The sequence below is a fragment of the Mytilus edulis genome, chromosome 7, assembly GCF_963676685.1.
Source record: "Mytilus edulis chromosome 7, xbMytEdul2.2, whole genome shotgun sequence".
In the NCBI taxonomy this organism is placed as follows: Eukaryota; Metazoa; Mollusca; class Bivalvia; order Mytilida; family Mytilidae; genus Mytilus; species Mytilus edulis.
The window spans coordinates 76,163,750-76,186,031 of record NC_092350.1 but is presented as its reverse complement, the minus strand read 5'-3'; the positions used below and the strand labels follow the sequence as shown (position 1 = coordinate 76,186,031).

At 32.8% G+C, this 22,282-nt stretch overlaps 1 protein-coding gene across 2 annotated transcripts in view; it reads right to left on the bottom strand.

Moving 5' to 3' along the window:
* LOC139482217 (oxysterol-binding protein-related protein 11-like) overlaps positions 1-13,067 on the bottom strand; it is a 30,263-nt gene extending 17,196 nt beyond the window's left edge. The window contains exons 1-12 of one of the 2 annotated variants that reach the window (XM_071265948.1): positions 12,922-13,067; positions 9,957-9,994; positions 9,172-9,277; positions 8,546-8,593; positions 8,139-8,220; positions 7,403-7,482; positions 6,416-6,531; positions 3,742-3,856; positions 3,183-3,224; positions 2,885-2,965; positions 2,164-2,231; positions 89-207 (exon numbers count right to left, since the gene is read on the bottom strand). In XM_071265948.1, the coding sequence (XP_071122049.1) occupies positions 89-207; positions 2,164-2,231; positions 2,885-2,965; positions 3,183-3,224; positions 3,742-3,856; positions 6,416-6,531; positions 7,403-7,482; positions 8,139-8,220; positions 8,546-8,593; positions 9,172-9,277; positions 9,957-9,994; positions 12,922-13,032 (1,006 nt within the window). In that variant the 5' untranslated portion in view covers positions 13,033-13,067. Of the gene's footprint in view, positions 1-88; positions 208-2,163; positions 2,232-2,884; positions 2,966-3,182; positions 3,225-3,741; positions 3,857-6,415; positions 6,532-7,402; positions 7,483-8,138; positions 8,221-8,545; positions 8,594-9,171; positions 9,278-9,956; positions 9,995-12,697; positions 12,831-12,921 lie in introns of those variants that run through there. The other variant, XM_071265949.1, reaches the window with a different exon arrangement.
* Between the last annotated feature and the right edge of the window lie 9,215 nt (positions 13,068-22,282).

Here is a 22,282-nt window from a genome sequence, read left to right as displayed (position 1 = left end):
AAATAATTCAAAATAAACAGTGCATATCAAAAGTACAAAAAAAACTAATTTAAAAGTTACTTTAATTGAGGTTTGCTAAACCACTTACCCTCTGGATGGTCATCAGTAAGAGGGAATTTCACATTTGCCGAAGAGAAACTACCAGCTCGGGATAATTCATGTGTGCTATTCTCGGAGACATTTGACAGGAAAGAATGGCTACGTTCCCTGTATGACAAAAATAGCAATTGGTATTTGAAGAACTTTAAAAAGGCTTTTTGAAAGAAACCAAATGTCTTTAATTTTGGTCAACAAATAAAAAGCTGTATTCTGCAATTTGGAAAAAAATATAAAATTTTCCCTATTAATGATAAAAAAAAATCTGTACAAAAAATCATAATGAATATCAGATGTTACAAGTGGCATAGCTTGCATGTATGCTCAGATGCTCAAGCATCCACATCATTTTGACAAAAAAAATAAATAAAAATAGCAGCAGTTTAACTCGGAAGTATCCAAATGTAACAAGGCTGGGGATATAAGACTAACGTCCAGTCATTTTCAAAGCAGTATGCCTGGTCTTTCATTTTGGATAATTTAATTTATGTAAACAAGATAGTTGAATCGCAGAATAGTGTTTCAAATTTTTGCTAGGCTAGTCCTAAGCTTATGAATTCTCGTTTCTATCTAAGTTCAAATACTAATTTTATTTTCAATCAGTAAAGAACAAAGATCCAATGTTCCCAGCCATACACATTACATGTCATAGTCTATCTATCAAAGGGCAAGGAACAAGGGAATAACTAAAAAGCATTGTTTTTCTTATTTCTTTTTTATTTTTAATATCTTAAGAGAAATAAAAGCTACACAGCAAATGAAATGGGATTTATATTTCAAAGGGTCATAACTGGTTAAAAAATATTTGATTACGACTAATTTTCAAATTGTCAAAGACATTGCTTATGATATGAGTTACACTTTATCTTACAAGAATTGTGCACATGAGAGTGCTAACAAGACCGGAAGATTGGACGCCAGGTATTTTTATGTCTCCTGCAACGCATTTAGCTTAGTAATCAACAAAAATGTGTCCAAAGTACACGGATGCCCCACTCGCACTATCCTTTTCCATGATCCATGGACCGTGAAATTGGGTAATAATCTAATTTGGTATTGAAATTAGAAAGATTATACTATAGGGAACATATGTACTAAGTTTCAAGTTGATTGGACTTCAATTTTATCAAAAACTACCTTGACCAAAAACTTTAACCTGAAACTCCCACTTTCATTTTCTATGTTTAGTGGACCGTGAAATTGTTGTCTAAAGTCTAATTTGGCTTCAAAATTAAAAAGATTATATCATAAGCAACAAGTTTACTAAGTTTCAAATTGATTGAACTTCAGCTTCACCAAAAACTACCTTGACCAAAAACTTTAACCTGAAACTCCCACTTTCATTTTCTATGTTCAGTGGACCGTGAAATTGGGGTCAAAAGTCTAATTTGGCTTTAAAATTAGAAAGATCATATCATAAGCAACAAGTCTACTAAGTTTCAAGTTGATTGGACTTCAGCTTCATCAAAAACTACCTTGACCAAAAACTTTAACCCGAATGGACGGACGCACAGACGAACGGAGCCACAGACCAGAAAACATAATGCCCCTCTACTATCGTAGGTGGGGCATAAAAATCAAAAACCCAAGGTTGTAGACTCAAATTCCTGGAAAGAGAAGTCACTTCAGTTCCTATATTCCGAAGTTCCTAAATTATACAGAAGTACCGCTGTAATGGGGTCCGTTTTTGATATGTCAAATATAAGATTGGGTGGGAAACTTTACATCAAATATTTATGGATTGAATGATGGTAGTTTCGAGGAAACAATAAAATTGGGTTAAAATGTAAATATATTTATTGGTTGGTATTTTGAATTTAAACAAAGATCTAACTAGTGTCGGATTCTGGGGGAATACATGTGCTTAAATAAAAGAAAAAATCTGCATAAAAAGGTCTAAATTTTTTTTCGCTTCGCTCCGCTCGGCTAAACATCCACATCATTTCAACTCTGGCTATGCCACTGGTTACACTTTTGTCAATTATATGAAAAATATTTTCCTGAAAATTACTCCCTTACTTTATAATATTAAAATTACCTCCCTTACAAGCATTTCCTTCAACTTACTTTGGAATTTCTCTTTCTAATGCTGGTTCTATTCCTAACTGTAAACTGTGTGTATGAGAACCAACCCCCTAATAAAGAGAAAATAAAATTTACCAAAATAAGCATGCAAAACTAAATACACTTAAAACAACAAAATCTATTTGGAAATACAGTCTCTACACTTAGTTTTATAGAAGGGGATACACTTTATTTACCATCTGTTCTGTAAATATCAAAGGTTCAGTTTGAAGCTTTTATTTAAGTGCAGTACTGATTTACAATAATATGACAAAAGACTTAACAGATCTTGACTGATTGTAAGTCAAATATATTAAATACCACTGAATTTACCATATTTAAAAAATTCTAATAAGCTGAAAATCGTAACAAGAATGTTTTTTTTGTAAAAGCAAATATTTTAGATCACTGTTGGATAAAAATGACACTTTCAAACAATGAATCATTTTCTAGAAGTAAGGCAGACACATTCTTTGAACTCTATCCCAAATACTGAAAAAAAGTGAAATTAAACAATTGTGAGTTTTTTTTCTTCTAAGGACTACTTAAGCAAGGTATGTAATGGCTGCAAAATATATAAAGCATAATACAGTGTAAACTATACTTTTGTTCAATTCATATTTTTTTTATGACTTTAACCTGTAACTATCTAACACCTGTCATTGGCAATATCTTCTGTGACAAATATGGTTCAGTTTACACAGGTTTCACTGTAGTTACTTACCTGTTTATGCTCTAACATTTTCAAACACTGACTGAGACAACTTAGGGTGGCACTTGATGTGGCTTTCAATAACAGTAAATCCTGAAGAAAAAAAAATAATACTGATTTATAGAATAACTCTTTTGAATGACTGAAATGAAAAATTGTAATGAATGTTGTGAAGTCGTCTATTTTCAAAAAAATAAATCAAATTTATTTTATTCCATTTATATCTGATTTTATCTTTTTTACAATTTATATAAGATAATTGCCTTTCTATTTGTACATGGTATAATGCAAAGAAAATTTAAGTGCATACCTTATCCAAACCACCAATAGGCTCTTCTGATACTGGAAGCGACTGGAAATAAATGATAATGTATTTGTATAGTAAAATTGCTGATTGCAGGATTAAATTCAAATATTCATGTTAACTTCAAACAAATATTTATTAAAAAAATATAGTTACTGTAAGAAGAAAACAATCTGAGCATTTGACCAATATATATATGAAGATTCTACCACTGTATTTAGTAGGTTATGATAATCACCAATTGAAAATAGATAAAATTTCTTTTTAATAAAATGTCAGTGAGAAAACACTGCATTTCTCTTTTTAAAAGAAAAAAATGCACACTAGATGTAAGATATACAAAGATATGATTGCATCTACATGTATCTCTTTTTTGTTGTTCAGAAAACAGATTTAAAATTTTTTAAAAACTTGTCACAATGGTAAAAAAAACCAGCCTTTATATTTTGCATGATAATCATGATTCAATGTCAAATTTTTAACAGTTGGTAAAATGAAAACCACAGGTATAACATCCCATAGATAAAAAAAAAACCTCTTAGTGACATTTGAGAAATTTTCTTACTGCACATTTTTGCTGAAGATGGTGTGAATAATCCTCAGCTTCTATTAAGTATTCCTTGACTTCCCTGAAAGGATCTAGTGTATGAGGTCTGGAGGCTGGTGCTCTGTGTGGAGGTCTAAAACATACAACAATTTATCAGTCAGTTCTATTTTTCTTCCTCTCTGCCTCAGAGGTCTTATGCTATCACGAAGTAATGGTATTGTTCAAAGTTTTTAACTTAATCACAAACTTGAACTGTATGTATGAGTGCAAACAATTTGGAGGCTTCAAAATAACATTGCCTCACTAAGGAGATGATTTTTTTTCAGATATTTCTTATTTCTTCTTGGAATAACTTTTTTTCTTTTTCTTTGGGTTTTGTCAAGTGTGTGACTATGCGACACAGGTTTTGCTCAATGTTGAAGGCTGTATGGTTAACTTTAGTTGTAAACTGCTGTCGTTTGGTCTCTGGTTGAGAGTTGTCCAATTTGCAATCATAGCACATATTCTTATTTTGATCTTATAAAGATTTTGTGTCATGAACCAAAATAACATAGTTATTTTTCTAATAATGTGTTTTCTGATGATAGCTGATTTCTTCATATTTTATAGTTGTTTAATAATTCTTCATAAACAAATTTCATGTTATGTTTTTATCAGACTTATAAATGATTATATCTATTTTCTCTATTTTAAATTTTAATAATCTCAAAAGAAGTTTTAATGTTCACAAAAACAAGTTTTAAAATCATTGTATTGCCTTGGTGGTCTTGTGGCCAAGTATTTGTCTCAAATGCAAGATGTGCCTTGATAGGTCAAACCAAGATCATAACCAGATGCTCTGCAGGGCGCAGCTTTATACGACATCAGAGCTTGAACCCTGAACAGTTGGGGCAAGTATGGACACAACATTCAAGCTGGATTCAGCTCTAAATTTGGATTGTGATTAAATAGTTGACACAGCATAGCTAGGTTTCTGACACAGAATGAATGTGGTCTAATGAACTTAAAATATTTTTTTTGCCTTAGAGCAATTCACTATGCTGTTGAATATTAATCCCCTCAAAAAAATATTTGAAGAAATTTTCTTTTTATTTATGAAATCTGAAATGAGAAAAATTTAACCATTTTTTTTCTTCACATCCCCCTTTCCCTTTTTCCAAAACTGATCTCAATTCAAATTTCTAATGGAGTTTGCAACAATAACTACTCATTTAAATACATCATAAAATATTAAAATGTAAAATAAAGTGCTTGTTATCACTGAATGGTAAAGATTGTTTTAATTTATCAGTTGGTAGTAAAAGTGAATATACATTGTATATTGTATAATACAATGATTTAAGTTGATTCAACTACTATTCTGGACAAAGAAAGATAACTCCAATTGAAAATTTCTTGCTATCGCACAATATTTTGCAATTAGATATTTCTTGCTATTGCACAATACTGTGCAATTGAAAATATTTGCTATTGCACAATACTGTGCAATTGAAGATTTCTTGCTATTACGCAATACTGTGCAAATGAAAATTTCTTGCTATTGCACTATACTGTGCAATTGAAGATTTCTTGCTATTGCTGAACACTGTGAAATTGAAAATTTCTTGCTATTGCACAATACTTAATATTATAATTTTGGATCCTGATTTGAACCAACTTGAAAACTGGGCCCATAATCAAAAATCTAAGTACATGTTTAGATTCAGCATATCAAAAAAGCCCAAGAATTCAATTTTTGTTAAAATCAAACTTAGTTTAATTTTGGACCCTTTGGACTTTAATGTAGACCAATTTGAAAACGGGACCAAAAATTAAGAATCTACATACACAGTTAGATTTGGCATATCAAAGAACCCCAATTATTCAATTTTTGATGAAATCAAACAAAGATTAATTTTGGACCCCGATTTGGACCAACTTGAAAACTGGGTCAATAATAAAAAATCTTAAGTACATTTTTAGATTCAGCATATCAAAGAACCCCAAGGATTAAATTTTTGTCAAACTAAGTTTAATTTTGAACCCTTTGGACATTAATGTAGACCAATTTGAAAACGGGACCAAAAATTAAGAATCTACATACACAGTCAGATTCGGCATATCAAAGTATACCAATTATTCAATTTTTGATGAAATCAAACAAAGTTTAATTTTGGACTCTTTGGGCCCCTTATTCCTTAACTGTTGGGACCAAAACTCCCAAAATCAAACCAAACCTTCCTTTTATGGTCATAAAACATTGTGTCAAATTTCATAGATTTCTATTTTCAATGTACTTAAACAAAAGTTATAGTGCGAAAACCAAGAAAATGCTTATTTGGGCCCTTTTTGGCTCCTTATTCCTAAACTGTTGGGACCAAATCTCCCAAAATCAATCCCAACCTTCCTTTTGTGGTCATAAACCATGTGTTTAAATTTCACAGATGTCTACTCACTTTTACTAAAGTTAGAGTGCGAAAACTAAAAGTATTAGGATGACGACGACGACAACGCCAACGTGATACCAATATACGACCAAAATTTTTTCAATTTTTGCGGTCGTATAAAAACTGGTATTTTCTGATTTTGCTTATATAGCATGCAGTATTTAGGAGTTTATGCTAAGATTTGTTGGTATGGAGTCAGAAAAATGTGTTGATACTTTTTCTTGATTATCAACCAATCAATCATAATGAGAACAGTTAATAAATACCTTGGAACAACTGCACGCTGGTTGTGAATCTGTTCATTTGAATCTGATCTTTTCTTGTTGAACAATTCATTGACTGAAATACCTGATGATGATCTGTCTTTAGTGAAAGAAGCACTCTGTTAAAAAAAAAGACTGGATACAAATAAATTGTTAGCACAGAAGTCTCCCTTATGTTACCTAATAACAAACTTTAACACTAAGGCCAATGATAAAAAACTAATTTTCTAAACAATTCAAAGACAGGACAAAAAGGGAAATAAGAGATACAAAGCTGATAATCAAAACTATAAGTTAAGAAAAACAGAGAAAATCTAGGGTCCAAGACCCAAATTATATTAGTTACATAGTGCGCTAGTGACCTATATATGGAATTTACTGACCCCCATATATATCATATTAGGTCACTAGCACACTATGTAACAAATTTATCTTACCGACTATCTTAACATGTGATATTTAGACTAGTGGCATATAAAAGTGATCTTGTCTTTAATACTGTTAGCATTATGAACCAATTTCCATAGGTCTATTCAAAACCAAATGCCAACAATAACAACTTGTTATCTTTAAATATGTTTTTTTAAAGTAAAAACCTTGTTTTTGATTTCGTAGAAATGTATAGGAGGTAAGATAAAAGGTGTTATGTATTTGGATTAGATTTAACATTTTTGATCTTACTAGCAAATGTGGGCCTGTAATTTCAGTGGTTGCTGTTCGGTGCTGCATACCTTACGGTATTTGTTTTTTTCGTTGTTTTTTACATGAATTAGGCTGTTAGCTTTTCTCATTCGAATGTGATTTACATTTGATATTTGGGTGCCTTTTATAGCTTACTATGAGGTATTGGTGATGCTCATTAAAGAAAGCAGTACAGTGACCAATAGTTGCTTAATTCATTTGGAAGACTGGTAGAGAGAGATCTGTCTCTTTAGCAATCATACCACATCTTCTTAATTTTATATTTAAAATTAAAACTTAATACATTACTTTTGACATATGAGCTGTAAAGTACTCTGCTGTGGATCTCAGTTTGTCCACCCACAATTGTCTTTCTTTGGCATCAGATGCTTCAACATAAAATAAAACCAAAATATTAAACTTGTATCATTGGCTCTTTCTCTTGTTATAAAGTTAATACATATATACAATATACATTAGTGTGTTAGTTGCATTCTTAGACATTCATATACATACAATATATATTTATTCTTGTATACTAACAAATACTTTATGTGTAGTGATTAGTTGTCCTTGTTTGATACCTATGAAAAGGTAACAACTCCAGACACAAAATCTGATAGTCAGGAATAGTTAGAGGTGGGGCAGAGACGGATTTGGGGGGGGGGGGAGCCCTTTTGAGAAAAAAATTTGGTTGCTTATATAGGGAATCACTGAAGCGTGACAAAATCGGGCCCCCACTTATGAAAAATCCTGGATCGGCCGCTGTGGGGATCATATAATACTAGCTGGTGTTGGGAAAAAAGTTACAAGTGAAAAGTACAGGTTGCAGCCCCTATCAGGGAGAAAGAAAAGAATGAGATAAATTCTTATATTGTTAGTTTGATTTTCTAGAAAAATATGATCTTATTATATAAAACAAAAACAAAAAGTTGAATCAAGGAGCAGTTCCTGTTCAAAGTAGCACCCATGTGTTTATCAGAATATATCTACCTTTAGTAGTACTTTTGAATTTGCCTAAATGACATAGTTTTGTTATAATTACCTCTTAGTCTGTAAGTCTCTCCATTAGATGCACTGACAGAAAATGTTTGTGAATCTTCATCTGAAGGGCAGATAACTGCTGCCTGTTAATTTAAAAATAAAAAAATAAAAAGTATTCTGAAAATTTGCTTTCAAATAGCAGTCATGAAATACATTAAACATTTGTTAAATAGTTATACAAAGGAATAATTGTCCAAAATCAGAAAATCTAGTAATTATGGTTCATGTGATTATGAAATTCCAATTTCAACATTTGTCAGCTAATTCCAGGAGGGATAAAAGATAATTTAAGAAAATATGACTTGACACAAAAAAAGGAAAACAAAGGATTGCTGTAGAGAGAGTATAACATTCAATTTGTTCAACATATTCAACAAATAAACAAATATACAGGTTTAGATTACATACCGCCAAATGAAGAAAGCCTCTTGGTCTTTGTTTCTTATATTCTTCTTTCTGAAAGAAAATAACATGATACAAAATCAAAAGCTATCACAAGATGAACAACATAATATTTGAAATATGACTTAATATGTGACTGTAAAATAATACAATTATTTGCAAATGACTTCCAATTAGTCAGAATTGATTAATTAGATGAAGCAACTCAGATAAAATCCATAAAAGTTATATACACATATGTATATAGTTGAACTAGTATAATTTCTTGTTTGTGCACCAGCTGAAGCCTGATTTTTTTCACTGTGTTGAAGACCCATCGGTGGCCTTGGGCTAATGTCTTCTCTTCAGTCAGGTTGTTGTGTCTTGAACACATTCCCTGTTCTCATTTTCATTGTAAAAACGATGTACTTTAAAGTCTGGATTTTTCACTATTTGCCACATTTCTTGTTTAAATTCTCAATTTTATAAGAACTATCTGTTTACCTCATAATCTTCATGTATGTAAAATCTGATAAAGCAGCGGTCAACCTTAAACAAAAATTACAAATTAAGAATTGAAAAGCAAAATTTTGAGATGAGAACCCTGTTATGCCCCCATAAAGTCATTGTTTAACTTAATTATATGCACCTACCTCAAAATATTCCAGCATGCCTGATTGAGGATCTAAGAGGAACCATCTGTGCTGCCAGCCTTTCATCACATTGGTATACTTGTTCAGTGTGCCTTCCATTGCTTGTCTTAAGAAGAAACAATGATTTAAACAAAAATACTTACAAATATTGTAAAAGCAGAAATTTTCGTTTATTTCGTAGAATGAATATATCCATGAAATTTAAACCTCCACGAAAATTTTACCTACATTTGTACATCTGATATCACTTCCATTTACTGGAAACCACAAAATTAAATCCCAATGAAATCTTCCATAGAGACAGAACCACGAAATTTTAACCCCACAAAAATTAATGTTTCTACAGTACATGAAGAGACTAAAAAATTGCAGTTCAAATACATTTTGTACATTACTCTTTTTGTAGTGTTTAAGAGGGAAAACACTTCAATCAAAACTAATTTTTTCAATTTTTACTTGCCAAGATATGCATTATTTATGCTTAAATATCATAAATATGTGAATTGTGTGTAGTATTGGTTGTGAAAATAGAAATTAAATCTTGACCCCATCATGCCAATACAATGTAAATGTTGTAAGTCATATAAGTTGTCTGTTTCTCTAGCTGTTACGACCATGGTGCATTTATAAATGAAATTCTTTTCATGCATTTGATTTTATAGCAGAAAATAAGAAAATGAATAATTACAAATAACAATTTCATTTTGTACCCAAAATAGATTTTTTTACTCCATCAACATAACTTTATTTTTAATGTACTAATTGTAGCTAGTAAAATAACACACCTTCTGCTTACTACTTTGTCTTCAGTTTCTTCAAATTCCTACAAAATTGTTTAATAAATATATAAAATAACATAAACACAGGCAAGTGTAAACATGGTAAAGTCAAAGTTGTATTATTTTCAAACCATTCAGTTCTCCCCAGGGCCAAATTTTTCCTGGAAAGGGGGGGGGGGGGCAGGCCCCTCCCTAAATCCGCCTCTGGAAATATTTCTTTTTATGTACTTATTTAGGTAGACAGACATGGTAGACAAGGTGATTATATGATTATATATTTGTAAAAACTTAAATTACATAAGGTTTATAAGGAAATGTTTTTTGTGTTTAAACAAAAATGTCTTTTATGAAAATTTTAAGGGTTTCAGACCTATCAGTAAGCAGAAGCAATATGATTCTAAATCTTGATTGAATTTTTGGGAACTTTTGTGACCTTTTCACCCACCTTTTTGAAATATTTTGTATCAAACATGTCAAATAATTGCAATTGTTGCCAATTCAATGGTAACACTAAAAGGAGATTATATTCTACAATTTTAACTATTCGAAATAATATCTATGGAAGCTGCTGTTTCCATACATACATGACATAACACAAACATTAAGCCTTATTTGATAAAAAGCAACGGAAAGAGGGGAGTCAATTTTCGAGTTTTTTATTTTATGTATTATGTATATTGCTACATGTACCTAAAAGATAACTTGGACCAGTTTTAAACACAATTTGGAGGAACTTGGATTTTAGTAGTCCGAGATTACTCTGACGTCCAACGGCTGTTTTGCCAGACAAGCTGGGGCTGTGGGACTTCTAAGCTCGTCCCATATCAAAAAGTGGATATTTGCCCGTCCAAAATAGATGCGCTGCTTTGTTGCTTCTTGTGCCGTCTAACAGCCTAGGAATTATATAAATCGGGTATCAATTTGTTCATTTTTTCATTTATCTCTTCATTTATGTAAGTTTCACCTACCTGCCACCCTTTTTTTCTCATATTTAGACAGTTTTCACAGTGACCCATCGATTCTGGCATTTTAACTTTCATTTTGAAAGATTGTCACGTGATCACAAGAAAAAAGTAAGGCACAATGGACTATGAGAGATGATGTATGCAAATGATCCTAGGTCAATACCTTGTTCATTTATGATGCAAGTAATGTAAATGTCCGAGAGCTTCCGATTGTAATAGTGGTTGACACTAAATGCTTAATACCGATCTCCTGTAAAGGAGGTGAAATATTGTGGTTGACTACTAAGTATAGATTATCGGGTTTTCTATACATTGATATCGTAAAATATCAGCCACAAGCCACAATGTGAAGCTTTTTGGCGAGTGAGCGTACTGAACGAGCTAAGAAGTTTCACATTGTGTCGAGCGTAGAAAACCTGATTATCTGTTTATCGTTCTATTAATGGTCTTTTTTCCTCTCCCTAATACAGTTTGAAGCTTGTTGAAAGCAAGCTTGATAACGTCTCCTCTCGCATTGTGACGTCGCTGATAACTTCTCCTCTCACATTGTGACGTCGCTGATAATGCTTGGTCTTGTTTTGAAGTCTTGATACGAGAATTACTGGGCGACAGAGCAGGGTGATATAGGCGTAGGGAAGGACGATAAATGTTAGTTATCGATCTCCTTTAACCCTTTCCTCCATTGAAATTTTTTTTTTTCCATACTTGATTCACATAGGATTTTTCAATTAAATGCTGAAAATATGCTTTAAAGGTTTAATGCATTGCAAAAAACAAATATTTCATCAAACAAATTTAAGTTGGATATACCTATGACATTCCTTTTCATATTGGATACAAATTTTATTAAGTCTACTGCAGACACTTTGTAGTCAAAGCATTTCAACTGAGGTACACAGGCGTCAAAAGGCGTCATTATGGAGTAAAGAGGGTGGCGTCAAAATGCGTCATTATGGAGGAAAGTATAAATATTTTCATATTTGAGTCTCGAGATCGTGAAATCTCTCTTAACTTGAAGTCCATTTGAAAATAAAAGTAAAAATGTCTGAATCGATGGGTCACTTTGAAAACTCTCTAAATATGAGAAAATAAAGGGTGGCAGGTAGGTGAAACTTACATAAATGAAGAGATAAATGAAAAATGAACAAATTGATACCCGATTTATATAATTCCTAGGCCGTTAGACGGCACAAGAAGCAACGAAGCAGTGCATCTACATGTATTTTGGACGGGCAAATATCCACTTTTTGATATGGGACGAGCTCTGATGTCCCACATCCCCAGCTTATCTGGCAAAACAGCCGTTGGACGTCAGAGTAATCTCGGACTAGGAATTTAGAAATTTGCTTGGTTCGTTTAATAATTTTTATCAGAAGATATTCATTTAAAAGATCATAAAGATTCATCATGTTCCATGTGTTCATCAAGACAATGTGTTGGAGTTGATAAACAATAGAAATTTACCAATGACGTAATTTTGTTTTGTCATTTTTATGTACGAACAATGCGATTGCCCATAGTCCTCTACATTCTGAAAAGGCAAATTGTTACGTTTTTTTGTTTTTAAAAATGTCCTATCTTGCAAAATGTTAAAAAAAGTGATGGCCTTTGTACCAAAATTCAAACTTATGTATTTGTAGTACCAATTTACCCACAAATTACAATCAGTAATCAATTCTCTATCATATGACTATGATCAGAGGTACATGCAACACCTGCCTTATAATACTTTATGTAATACAAATTATCCTTGTTATAAGAATGATAAATGCTTTTTCTTACTAGGCAGTCTTTGGTGTCTAATCAGGGAGATGGTCAAATGATCAACTATACGCTTCAAGGTTGCAAGGAAGGGGTGTCAACATCGGTTTATGACACCGGAATCTCAGGTGGCGACACAATACAGGATGTTGACGTTTAAAATTTACTTTTTGAAAGGGGTTCACTGGGGAAACACGAATTAACTAACGTATATCTTTGTCATTTTTATTGCAACACTTGGCTACCTTAGCTCGCTGCATTACAGCAATAACTTGTAGTCTTTCTGTCTCTGATAAACTTGATAAATCTGGCAATTCAGAATTATTTCGATTTTCCTGCGATTCCATTTTTCGCATTTACAAACTTCCGGTGAAAGGTAATTGTAAAATGTAAAAGAGTTCGGAATATTTTCCGGAAAATGTCTACCAATGCCATAGGTTGGTCCCCTCCGTACTATAACATTCAGTATGCCTTCGGAATATACAAATATTGTCAAGAATTTCAATAACGGCCGGGAAACAGACTAAATTAGCCCATACCGGACGGTATTGTCAAGAATTTCAATAACGGCCGGGAAACAGACTACCAATGCCATTACCATCCCCATATCCAGAGTCCTCAAGAGGCAGAACATCTCATTTGGGAACTTATTATACATGCTAACTCACTTTTCATAAATATAAATAAATGGTTGACCATGGTTGATCTGTCTATTTCATAATAATATTTTATAATAATATTGTCTGTATGCTATATGCCCTCCTGGGGCCCTAATTTGGTAAATAAAAATATTCTATTCTATTCTATTCTATTCAAAAGTTAGTGAGGGGGGGTCGTTAGTGGAACCGCGGGAATTCGATTGATCCGCGTTTCTTATTCTTTTAAATATATTGCTATGTATTAGTTATCTTAACTACTCAAAACACCAGTAAACTATCGTTTCATCCCAGTGGCATCTATATAGCCAGTGTTCTACAACCACAGGCACTTAATTGTCTTAGAAAAAATTCTTATATACCTTATATTATACCTTTTCTGTGTCTACAAATTATCTTTCTGTTCCTTTAACAGTCTTCACGCTGAACTGCACAATCTACAGGCCCGCAGCTCAATTTTTGAAAAATTTTAGTTAGATTCTGTTGGCCTGTAGGTCTGATTTTTACAGGCCCGAGAGCAATTTTACCAGCCTGGGCTGCCTGGGCTGCCACTCGGCGTGAAGACTGCTTTAACGATCTTTAACGTGTTCCGTCATTACTATCAAATAACTAAATCCACGGTCACAACCAGATCATACGATTTCTTGTCGTGGAAGATCTATGAAATAGTTTTCGTGGCACTGTCGTGCAAAATGTCAAAAAAATATTTCGAGTGGTCACATCAGCTACGACATGCCCACGATGGTTCCCCGATCGGTACCGTACAGGAAAAAATAATTGTAATCGTACTGTCGTGGGTTTGTCGCAAGTGAGTCGTGCGAAACCGTGCGACAGTCATACGACAATCGTGAGTTGTTTGGTGCTATTTTTCAGGTTTCCTTGTCATGGGATGCGCATGTTACTGTCGTGTCATTGTCGAACGACTGTCGCACGAGTGTCGCACAACACTCGTTGGTCACTCGTGCGTTTGACTCCGAACTACTAGTCCTTAAAGAAGACCCGATTTATTGCGTGCCATTCGCCATTTGCTTTCAATATTTTTCAGTGTCATTATAAGTTCGGTTTAAATAAACGACGTTTTTAATATTAGTTTATATTATAATTGTTCACCGAATTTAAATCGGGATGCACCCGAAAAGAAAAATTAACAAAGGAAAGATGGTATCAGTAAACGTGGGTGATGTTGACCAGACGAAGGACCCCGGCCCTACCACAAGCTTAAACGATTCGGAAACTGCTGGAGACGACCCGCTGCTGATAATGTCGTCACTGTGACGGGGGACCAGATAGGAGTCTACGGACATTCTCGCCGAATTGTATTTTTCTAAATAAAACAAAAACATGTTGCACGACGAACGTATACGTACCATGCACTGTCGTACGACATACAATCAATGTTGTGCGAGCAACGTACGAAATTTTGTAATCCTGAGACAATCATGCGACTGTATCACGAGTGTCTTGCGACAGTCGTGCGAAAATCGTACGATTGTTTTTTTTTTATTATAAAAATGGTTTATTTTGGTACCCACGACAATGTGTTTATCACACGACAGTCGCACGACTGTGGTAAGACACTCACACGACAGCCACAAGACAGTGACACGACAAATAATCGTAGAGCAAAAAAAGGTGCATGTTCAATTTTCTTCCCACGACACATGACAGCGCCACGATGCTGAAAATATCATGCGACTGTCGTGCAGCCGTCGTACGACGATCACAGATGTCCAGCGATTTGACCATATTTCTAATCGTGGAGCTGCATAGATGTGTCGTGGGTTCGTTGTGACCAAGGCTTTATATAAATATAACTTTTGTAATAATGAAAATAGTGAAATTTGCTAATTTTATAAGGCCTAACGTGGATGTATCGTTGTTTATTTCTGTGTCTTTTGGTCTAGCGTGGAGAGTTGTAACATTGGGAATCACACCAGATCTTCTTTTAAGAATTAATGTTGTAATGTAAAACACACTTTGAATGTTTAGATAAATAACGTGGTTTTGATAGCCGTTTTGCTTCTGATGGCAGGTTTTACAGTTGATCTCTTTACATTACACTTATATACAAAAATCAAACAACAGTTTTCATATTTAATTAAATGGTCGTTTTGTAAATCAGATAGCAAAAATTATATTTGCTGCAACTCATTTAAAGCCTTCTTCTCTTACGAAAAAGGTTAATATGTTAGCTATGCTTACTTGAGATGTGTTTAGATGATTGAAGCTGTTAAGTTTTCTCTTTGATCATATTTACATGTATGTACATTTCGACATTCAATTTTATCGAATAGTAGCGCCCTTTTAATACTGAACAGACGTGTTTTTGTACTGTTATGCATCACGTACAGTTAATGACCAAACTCAGTAAAGAAAAAAGTAAAATCACAAAAATACTGAACTCCAAGGAAAATTCAAAAAGGAAAGTCCCTAATCAAATGGCAATATCAAAAGCTTAAACAAATCATACGAATGGATATCAGCTGTCATATTCCTGGCTTGGTACAGACATTTATTATGTAGAAAACGATTGATTAAGCCCGGTTTTATAGCCAGCCAAACCTCTCACCCGTATGACAGTCGCATCAAATTCCCCTACACTGACAACGATGCGTAAGGAAAACAAACAGACACGACGGGAAAAAATTTCAACAACAGGGGCACAGCAAACTCTATAAAACATACAAATATACACCAAAGAAGCGAAAAAAGGCATATAGACAAAGAACATTAGAACAAATGAAAGACAAGAATACAAAAATTTTCATAGAACAATAACACAATGGCGGGATGCACAAGTACAGAGCCACGTCATACGTATCAATTTAAGAAACACAAAAAGACATGAAGACAAAGCACATTAGCAAAAATGAAAGACAAGAATACAAAGCACATTAGCAAAAATGAAAGACAAGAATACAAAAATTATCATAGAACAATAATACAATGACGGGATATATAACTACACAGCCACGTCATATGTATCAAACTAATTAAACAGTAAAAGTAATATATACGTCAAGACCACTGTCGTATATCATTTGTGAGGTTGAAACGAAATATCTACCAAGAAGGTCTTGGTACCTTCCGTTGAAGTTTTTGTTATAAAAAGTTCGAAACGTTCCTTTAGTTTAAATAGATTTTTTATACCCCTGGTTCGTCAACTTTCTGCTCAGACAGGTGACATTAAACAAAATCTGAGTAGGAGCTGCAAGCTCTTGAATACCGAATAAGTTGGAAAATGTATATCCCATATGCAGGTGAAGTTGGTATATTAATACTTAATATGTGGGAGAAATTGATGATTTCAAAATTAAAATCGTCTTGTTTGTCATAGATTCTGGTACTGAGATGACCGTGTAGTCTAATATGAGGCGGAATAGTTCCGGGGATATATCAATGGAACACAATCAGAAAAGTTTGGATTGTAAATGGAAAGAACATCATCAATATATCTGAATGTGAAATTAAATGGGGCTATTGATTTGTCTTCTGTTATCAAATGCAAACATGTCATATTGACTGGTATCTTTAATGAGGTTGACCAACACAATTTGGAAGATTGTATATCAAATTTTTGCTACTTAGTCTAATGCAACACAAGGAAGCTATTCCAGAAGGTCTGAGTGGGGTATAAAGCATAGAGGATAATGAGAAAAATGTACAGAATAAAGGACTAAAAGAAAAAAGAAAAGATAACAAATGGTCAAAACAATAATGCATAGAAAATAATAGGGTGCTAAAATAAGAATAGGATATATAAACAGACAAACTTTATAAAGAATACATAAAAATTACCTAAAATTAAAGAAATAGAGAAATGACCGATCCCTATCCACACACTCATACCAAGTTTAGGAAAACGATCAGAAAAACTTATCCCATCAAAATACAAACACATGATAGTTCTCCTTTCAATCAGGAATCGACAAACTAAATTAAATTAAGTAAGTTAGCTTGTGTTTTAAAAGGAGAAAAGGACAAATTTATGCCATAAACATATCATAAACACATTGAACCATTTTTAGGTATTTTACTTTGAATAATTTTATTACATGAGATGAGACCAAACATACTAGTCATTTATTATATTTGCATTATTTCTATTTCAAGCACTTTTCATAGGATTTAGGATTAAATCTATATATATATGTTTTGAAATTGAAGTGTAAAAATCCACTAAACATTGAATGCATTTCAACAATATTGCTCCAACTTTATGTAAATTTTTCTATAGTTACTTTGAAAACAATATAATTTTTATGACATTTTGTTGTTTTCTAGGATGAAGTTTACGTATTTTAGATTGAGACTCTATTGATAATGTAGTTTCATTTTCTGCACGTATTCAAGTCAACATTCAGAATTTGATCACTTAATCTTATATCAACATGATATCTTCTTGAATATGCCTTACATATAACATAAAAATATAATTCTAACAAAGAAACAAACACAAAAATAAACCTAACAAAGAAATCAACAAAATACTTTTTGTAGTTCATTATTACAAAAGTAACATAATTTTATATACACTTTTCCGATAAAGTAAACATGTAAATGTTTCTTTTTCTCAAGATAACCATATTACGGCCTTCATCAATTCTCCAGTCTGTACAAAATAGTCACATCTAAATCCATTGAAAGTAAAAATAAGAGGTAAACGAATTTGAAAGGGACAATAAAAGATATGTTATTAACGACAACACACACAAAATATAAAGGACAACCACTGGCAAAGTACTTTGCTCTAAAAGTTCAGTAGATATGGCACACAGAACTAAGGGCATAATCTATGTGAGCATCATGCCAACGATATCCTTCTGATTTTCTTATAATAATAGATAGTTCAGTCGGGGTTTGGCTTGGTTGATTATCGATTGTATTCCAGTTAAAGTATTTCATTAAATCTCCATTGTCAAATCTCCATGTTGATGTTATACTGGCTCGATCGCCCTGAATTCTAACTTCACCATCGTTTACGTGTGCTGAAATATATTTTGTAATTAGCAATACATAGTTAGAAAAACACATTAATATTGACACACCTAATACCCTTCCGGACCACCCGAGATCACCATCAGTTTTTGGTGGGGTTCGTGTTGCTTAATCTTTTGTCTGATGCTTGGTCCGTTTCTGTGTGTGTACATTGTAGTGTTGTGTCGTTGTTCTCCTCTTATATTTAATGCGTTTCCTCAGTTTTAGTTTGTTACCCCGATTTAGTTTTTTGTCCATGGATTTATGAGCGGTATACTACTGTTGCCTTTATTAATCTTTATTTTTCTACATGTATGGTGTGTCTTCTGTACTATTATTTGTCTGTTTGTCTTTTTTTATTTTTTAGCTATGGCTTTGTCAGTTTATTTTCAATCTATGAGTTTGGCTGTCCCTCTGGTATCTTTCGTCCCTCTTTTTCATCCACCCTCTTTCGCTTGCCTTCTAACAAATAAAGCTTACTGTTTGTGTCATGTGTGTGCATATGCATGAACACAGCACTTTCATAGATTTGATTTTTAATTGTAAAATATAATAACTTTTTGGTATAACCGTGGAAAAAAATCTGTATCCATTTGATACAAAACACAGACAAAAAGAGGTAAGCAGAAAATGTCACAAGTCACACAAAATATGATCCAAAATAGACTTTCAATCCATTTGAGTGATCCTTCATAAAACCATTTACATTTATCTATATAAAAAAAAAATAAAAGCGGTTGAATAAAACTGAAACCTAATGTTTCCATAAAATTGAATTGAAAAGATCGAACATAAAACAATTTTGGAAAACACAGCTGACTAGAATCGCCAACTCATTTACCATGGTACCTATATAACATGTATAAGGAATATTTCCCAGAAAAACTATGAAATATCTGGTGCAATATATCGGAAATACTTACAAGTAGAATAGTACAATCTTACTTTCAATGGGAAACATGATATGCAAATACGGACTATCAAACAGAAAATGGTCTATAAAACATACAAACAACAATCTTGATGTTCATATAAACTAACCGTAAAGGCTTTATTATTCTAAGCTATCTATAAATCGATGTTAATGCACAATATGTAACTTTCACATTTGTGATTCAACCGAAATAAAATGTTTAACCCAGACCAAACACACAACATCATTTACACTTTCCTGTCCTATTTGATAATATTGTTTAACACAGACTTTGCAGTATCTCGTATTACCAAAGAATGAAATATTACAAAAAATAAAATAAAATACGGATGAGTGGATATGTTCAAATAAAAGACAAATAATGAAAAAATATAAGGTCAGGATATCAACATTGAATTTTACACCAAAATATAGTGCACAATACTCTTCAATTTCTTTTCAAAACCATATCATAAAAGTATTCATCTAATCACAGTAATTTAACGTATGTTAGTTAATGCACAATGAAAGAACGTGTTCAAGGTTAAACTAATGTTTAATTTTCTATTAAAATACCTAATATATTTTCAAGTGTTAGTTGAAAAAATCCTCTGTTTACTCTTGCCAGAGAACTGTTGTGGGACGCACAATTATCTAATGCATTCTGATAGAACATCTGTGTTGATACATATCTATGACAGAAACAAGGTGTGTAGGAAAACCCGCTATGGGAAAGACATGTTTCTTTTGTAATACCACACTCTAGATCTGAAAGGAGACAAATAGCATGGAAAACCGTCATATTATTACAAACAAATTACATGTACGTACAGTATTATTACTTTTATTGTTGTTGTTGTTATTGATTGATATTAGAGGGATGAAGTATACCAGGGAGACTTTCAAACTCATATATCGAAAATAAACTGAAAACGCCATGACTAAAGAAAAAAATGGAGACAAACAGACAAATAATAGTACACAAGATACAACATAAAAAAACCTAAAGATTAAGCGACACAAACCCCACCAAAACACTGGGGATGATAACTTATATTACACGAACCTTCGCCCCCGTATTTAGTGTCTATAAGTTGTTTTTTCCGGAATAAATAGCCCTTGTATCCAACAACTGAATGAATTCATGATTTTAAATTCTTAAAGCTATAAGAACAAACGTATGATATTGCTGACTTTATAATCAATTTTAGATGAAGTAAGTGTCAATATTAAGACGAAAACAAATATGAATACACAAGATGTACATTAAATGACATGAAACAAAACCAGCTAAAATAATGAACTATAGAAAAATAACAGAACCATGAATACATTCATCAATACCAGTCAATTATAGATACTTAAACTATAAATCGCAATTAGTTATACAGATAAACTGTAAGTTAAAAAGAGATTGACCATAGTAAAAAGTAAAATCACAAAAAAACTGAACTCCGAGGAAAATTTAAAATGGAAAGTTCTTAATCAAATGGCAAAATGAAAAGCTAAAAGAAATTAAACGAGTGGATAATAATTGTCATAATCCTGACTTGATACAGGAATTTTCTTATGTCTGGGTCGAAGTAGAAAACAATATATAAAACAAAGTCTAAACCCCAAGGTAAGTTAATGAAAGGAAGAGTACATAAAATCTGACAAAATCAAACGAACTGTCATATTTCTGACTAAGTACAGGAGTTTTGCGAAAAAAATGGTGGATTACAAATACATTATGGAATCAAGGTAGAAAAAACCTGACCATAAACTATTGTTCATAGAATTGATTCATCAATATTATCAAAAATATATCATTCGCACATACATCGTAATCACATATATAACTGTGACTGGTTGAGGTCTCTATAAATGGAGTGTAAGTCCAGATGGTGCTACTGTGTTTTCAAAATAGAAGAAAACTTTAAGACATTGGTACTGGTATGAATACGTAGTACGCAATTGTGATTACCAGCATCATGTGATTGTATTAAATCTACGACTGCACTCTCAATCGGTTAATGTGGATTTCAATCGGTAATCCCAAGTAAGGAGCCTCTGGCCTTTGTTAGTCTTGTATTATTTTAATTTTAGTTTCTTGTGTACAATTTGGAAATTAGTATGGCGTTCATTATTACTGGACTAGTATATATTTGTTTAGAGGCCAGCTGAAGGACGCCTCCGGGTGCGGGAATTTCTCGCTAAATTGAAGACCTTGTTGGGGACCCTCTGCTGTTGTTTTTTATTTGGTCGGGTTGTTGTCTCTTTGACACATTCCCTATTTCCATTCTCAATTTTATAAGGTATCGCCATCCCAGGAGTAAGCGGTTCTGTGTTGGAATGAAATATCAACGATATTGTCATTAGTATAATCAAAATGTTATCAAACCTTTAAATTTGAAGTACACTATTTGAAGCCTGGTCATCTATGGTGAGCTTATGAAAGTTGATTTTAGATTATTTTGGTTTCGACGTTTCAAAAACGCTCTGTTGTTTGTCCTTTCAAACCTGTAGTTTGATGTATAGCAAATGATGATTGTTGTTATAAAAACACATGGTTGGGATCGCTTTCGTACTTTTATTTCTGTCTTTGTTGAAGAAAGTGTCAAATAGCACCAAACCGAATACATAATGCTTCGGAACATCCACATTTACAATGTTTTTGTTATTGTATTCAAGTTGTACTTAAAAAAACTGAAATTATAACTCTTTGATGTTCTTTAAATATGATTTATCAGTCTCGGCTTGGTGACTTAGTGCACAGATGAGTATATTACTATCTTATTATGGTGTAATCGTCCTGAATAGGCATGTTAAATTTCCGGCAAGCGTGTACGGTAGCTGTTAAGCAGTGGGCCAATGATTAACAATCTTAGAGAAGAGAAACGTCGCCCAGACTTAACTATCACAACTGGCTAATAGTTGATCAGTTTTCTTTCGCTAAACAAGGTAATCATTCAGGTAGAGTAACCATATCAAAGTACTGTCAGGCTCATTTCTAGACAATTATATTTTCTCATTGGACAACATTTCTAATGATTGATAAATAATGCAACTTTTACTTAT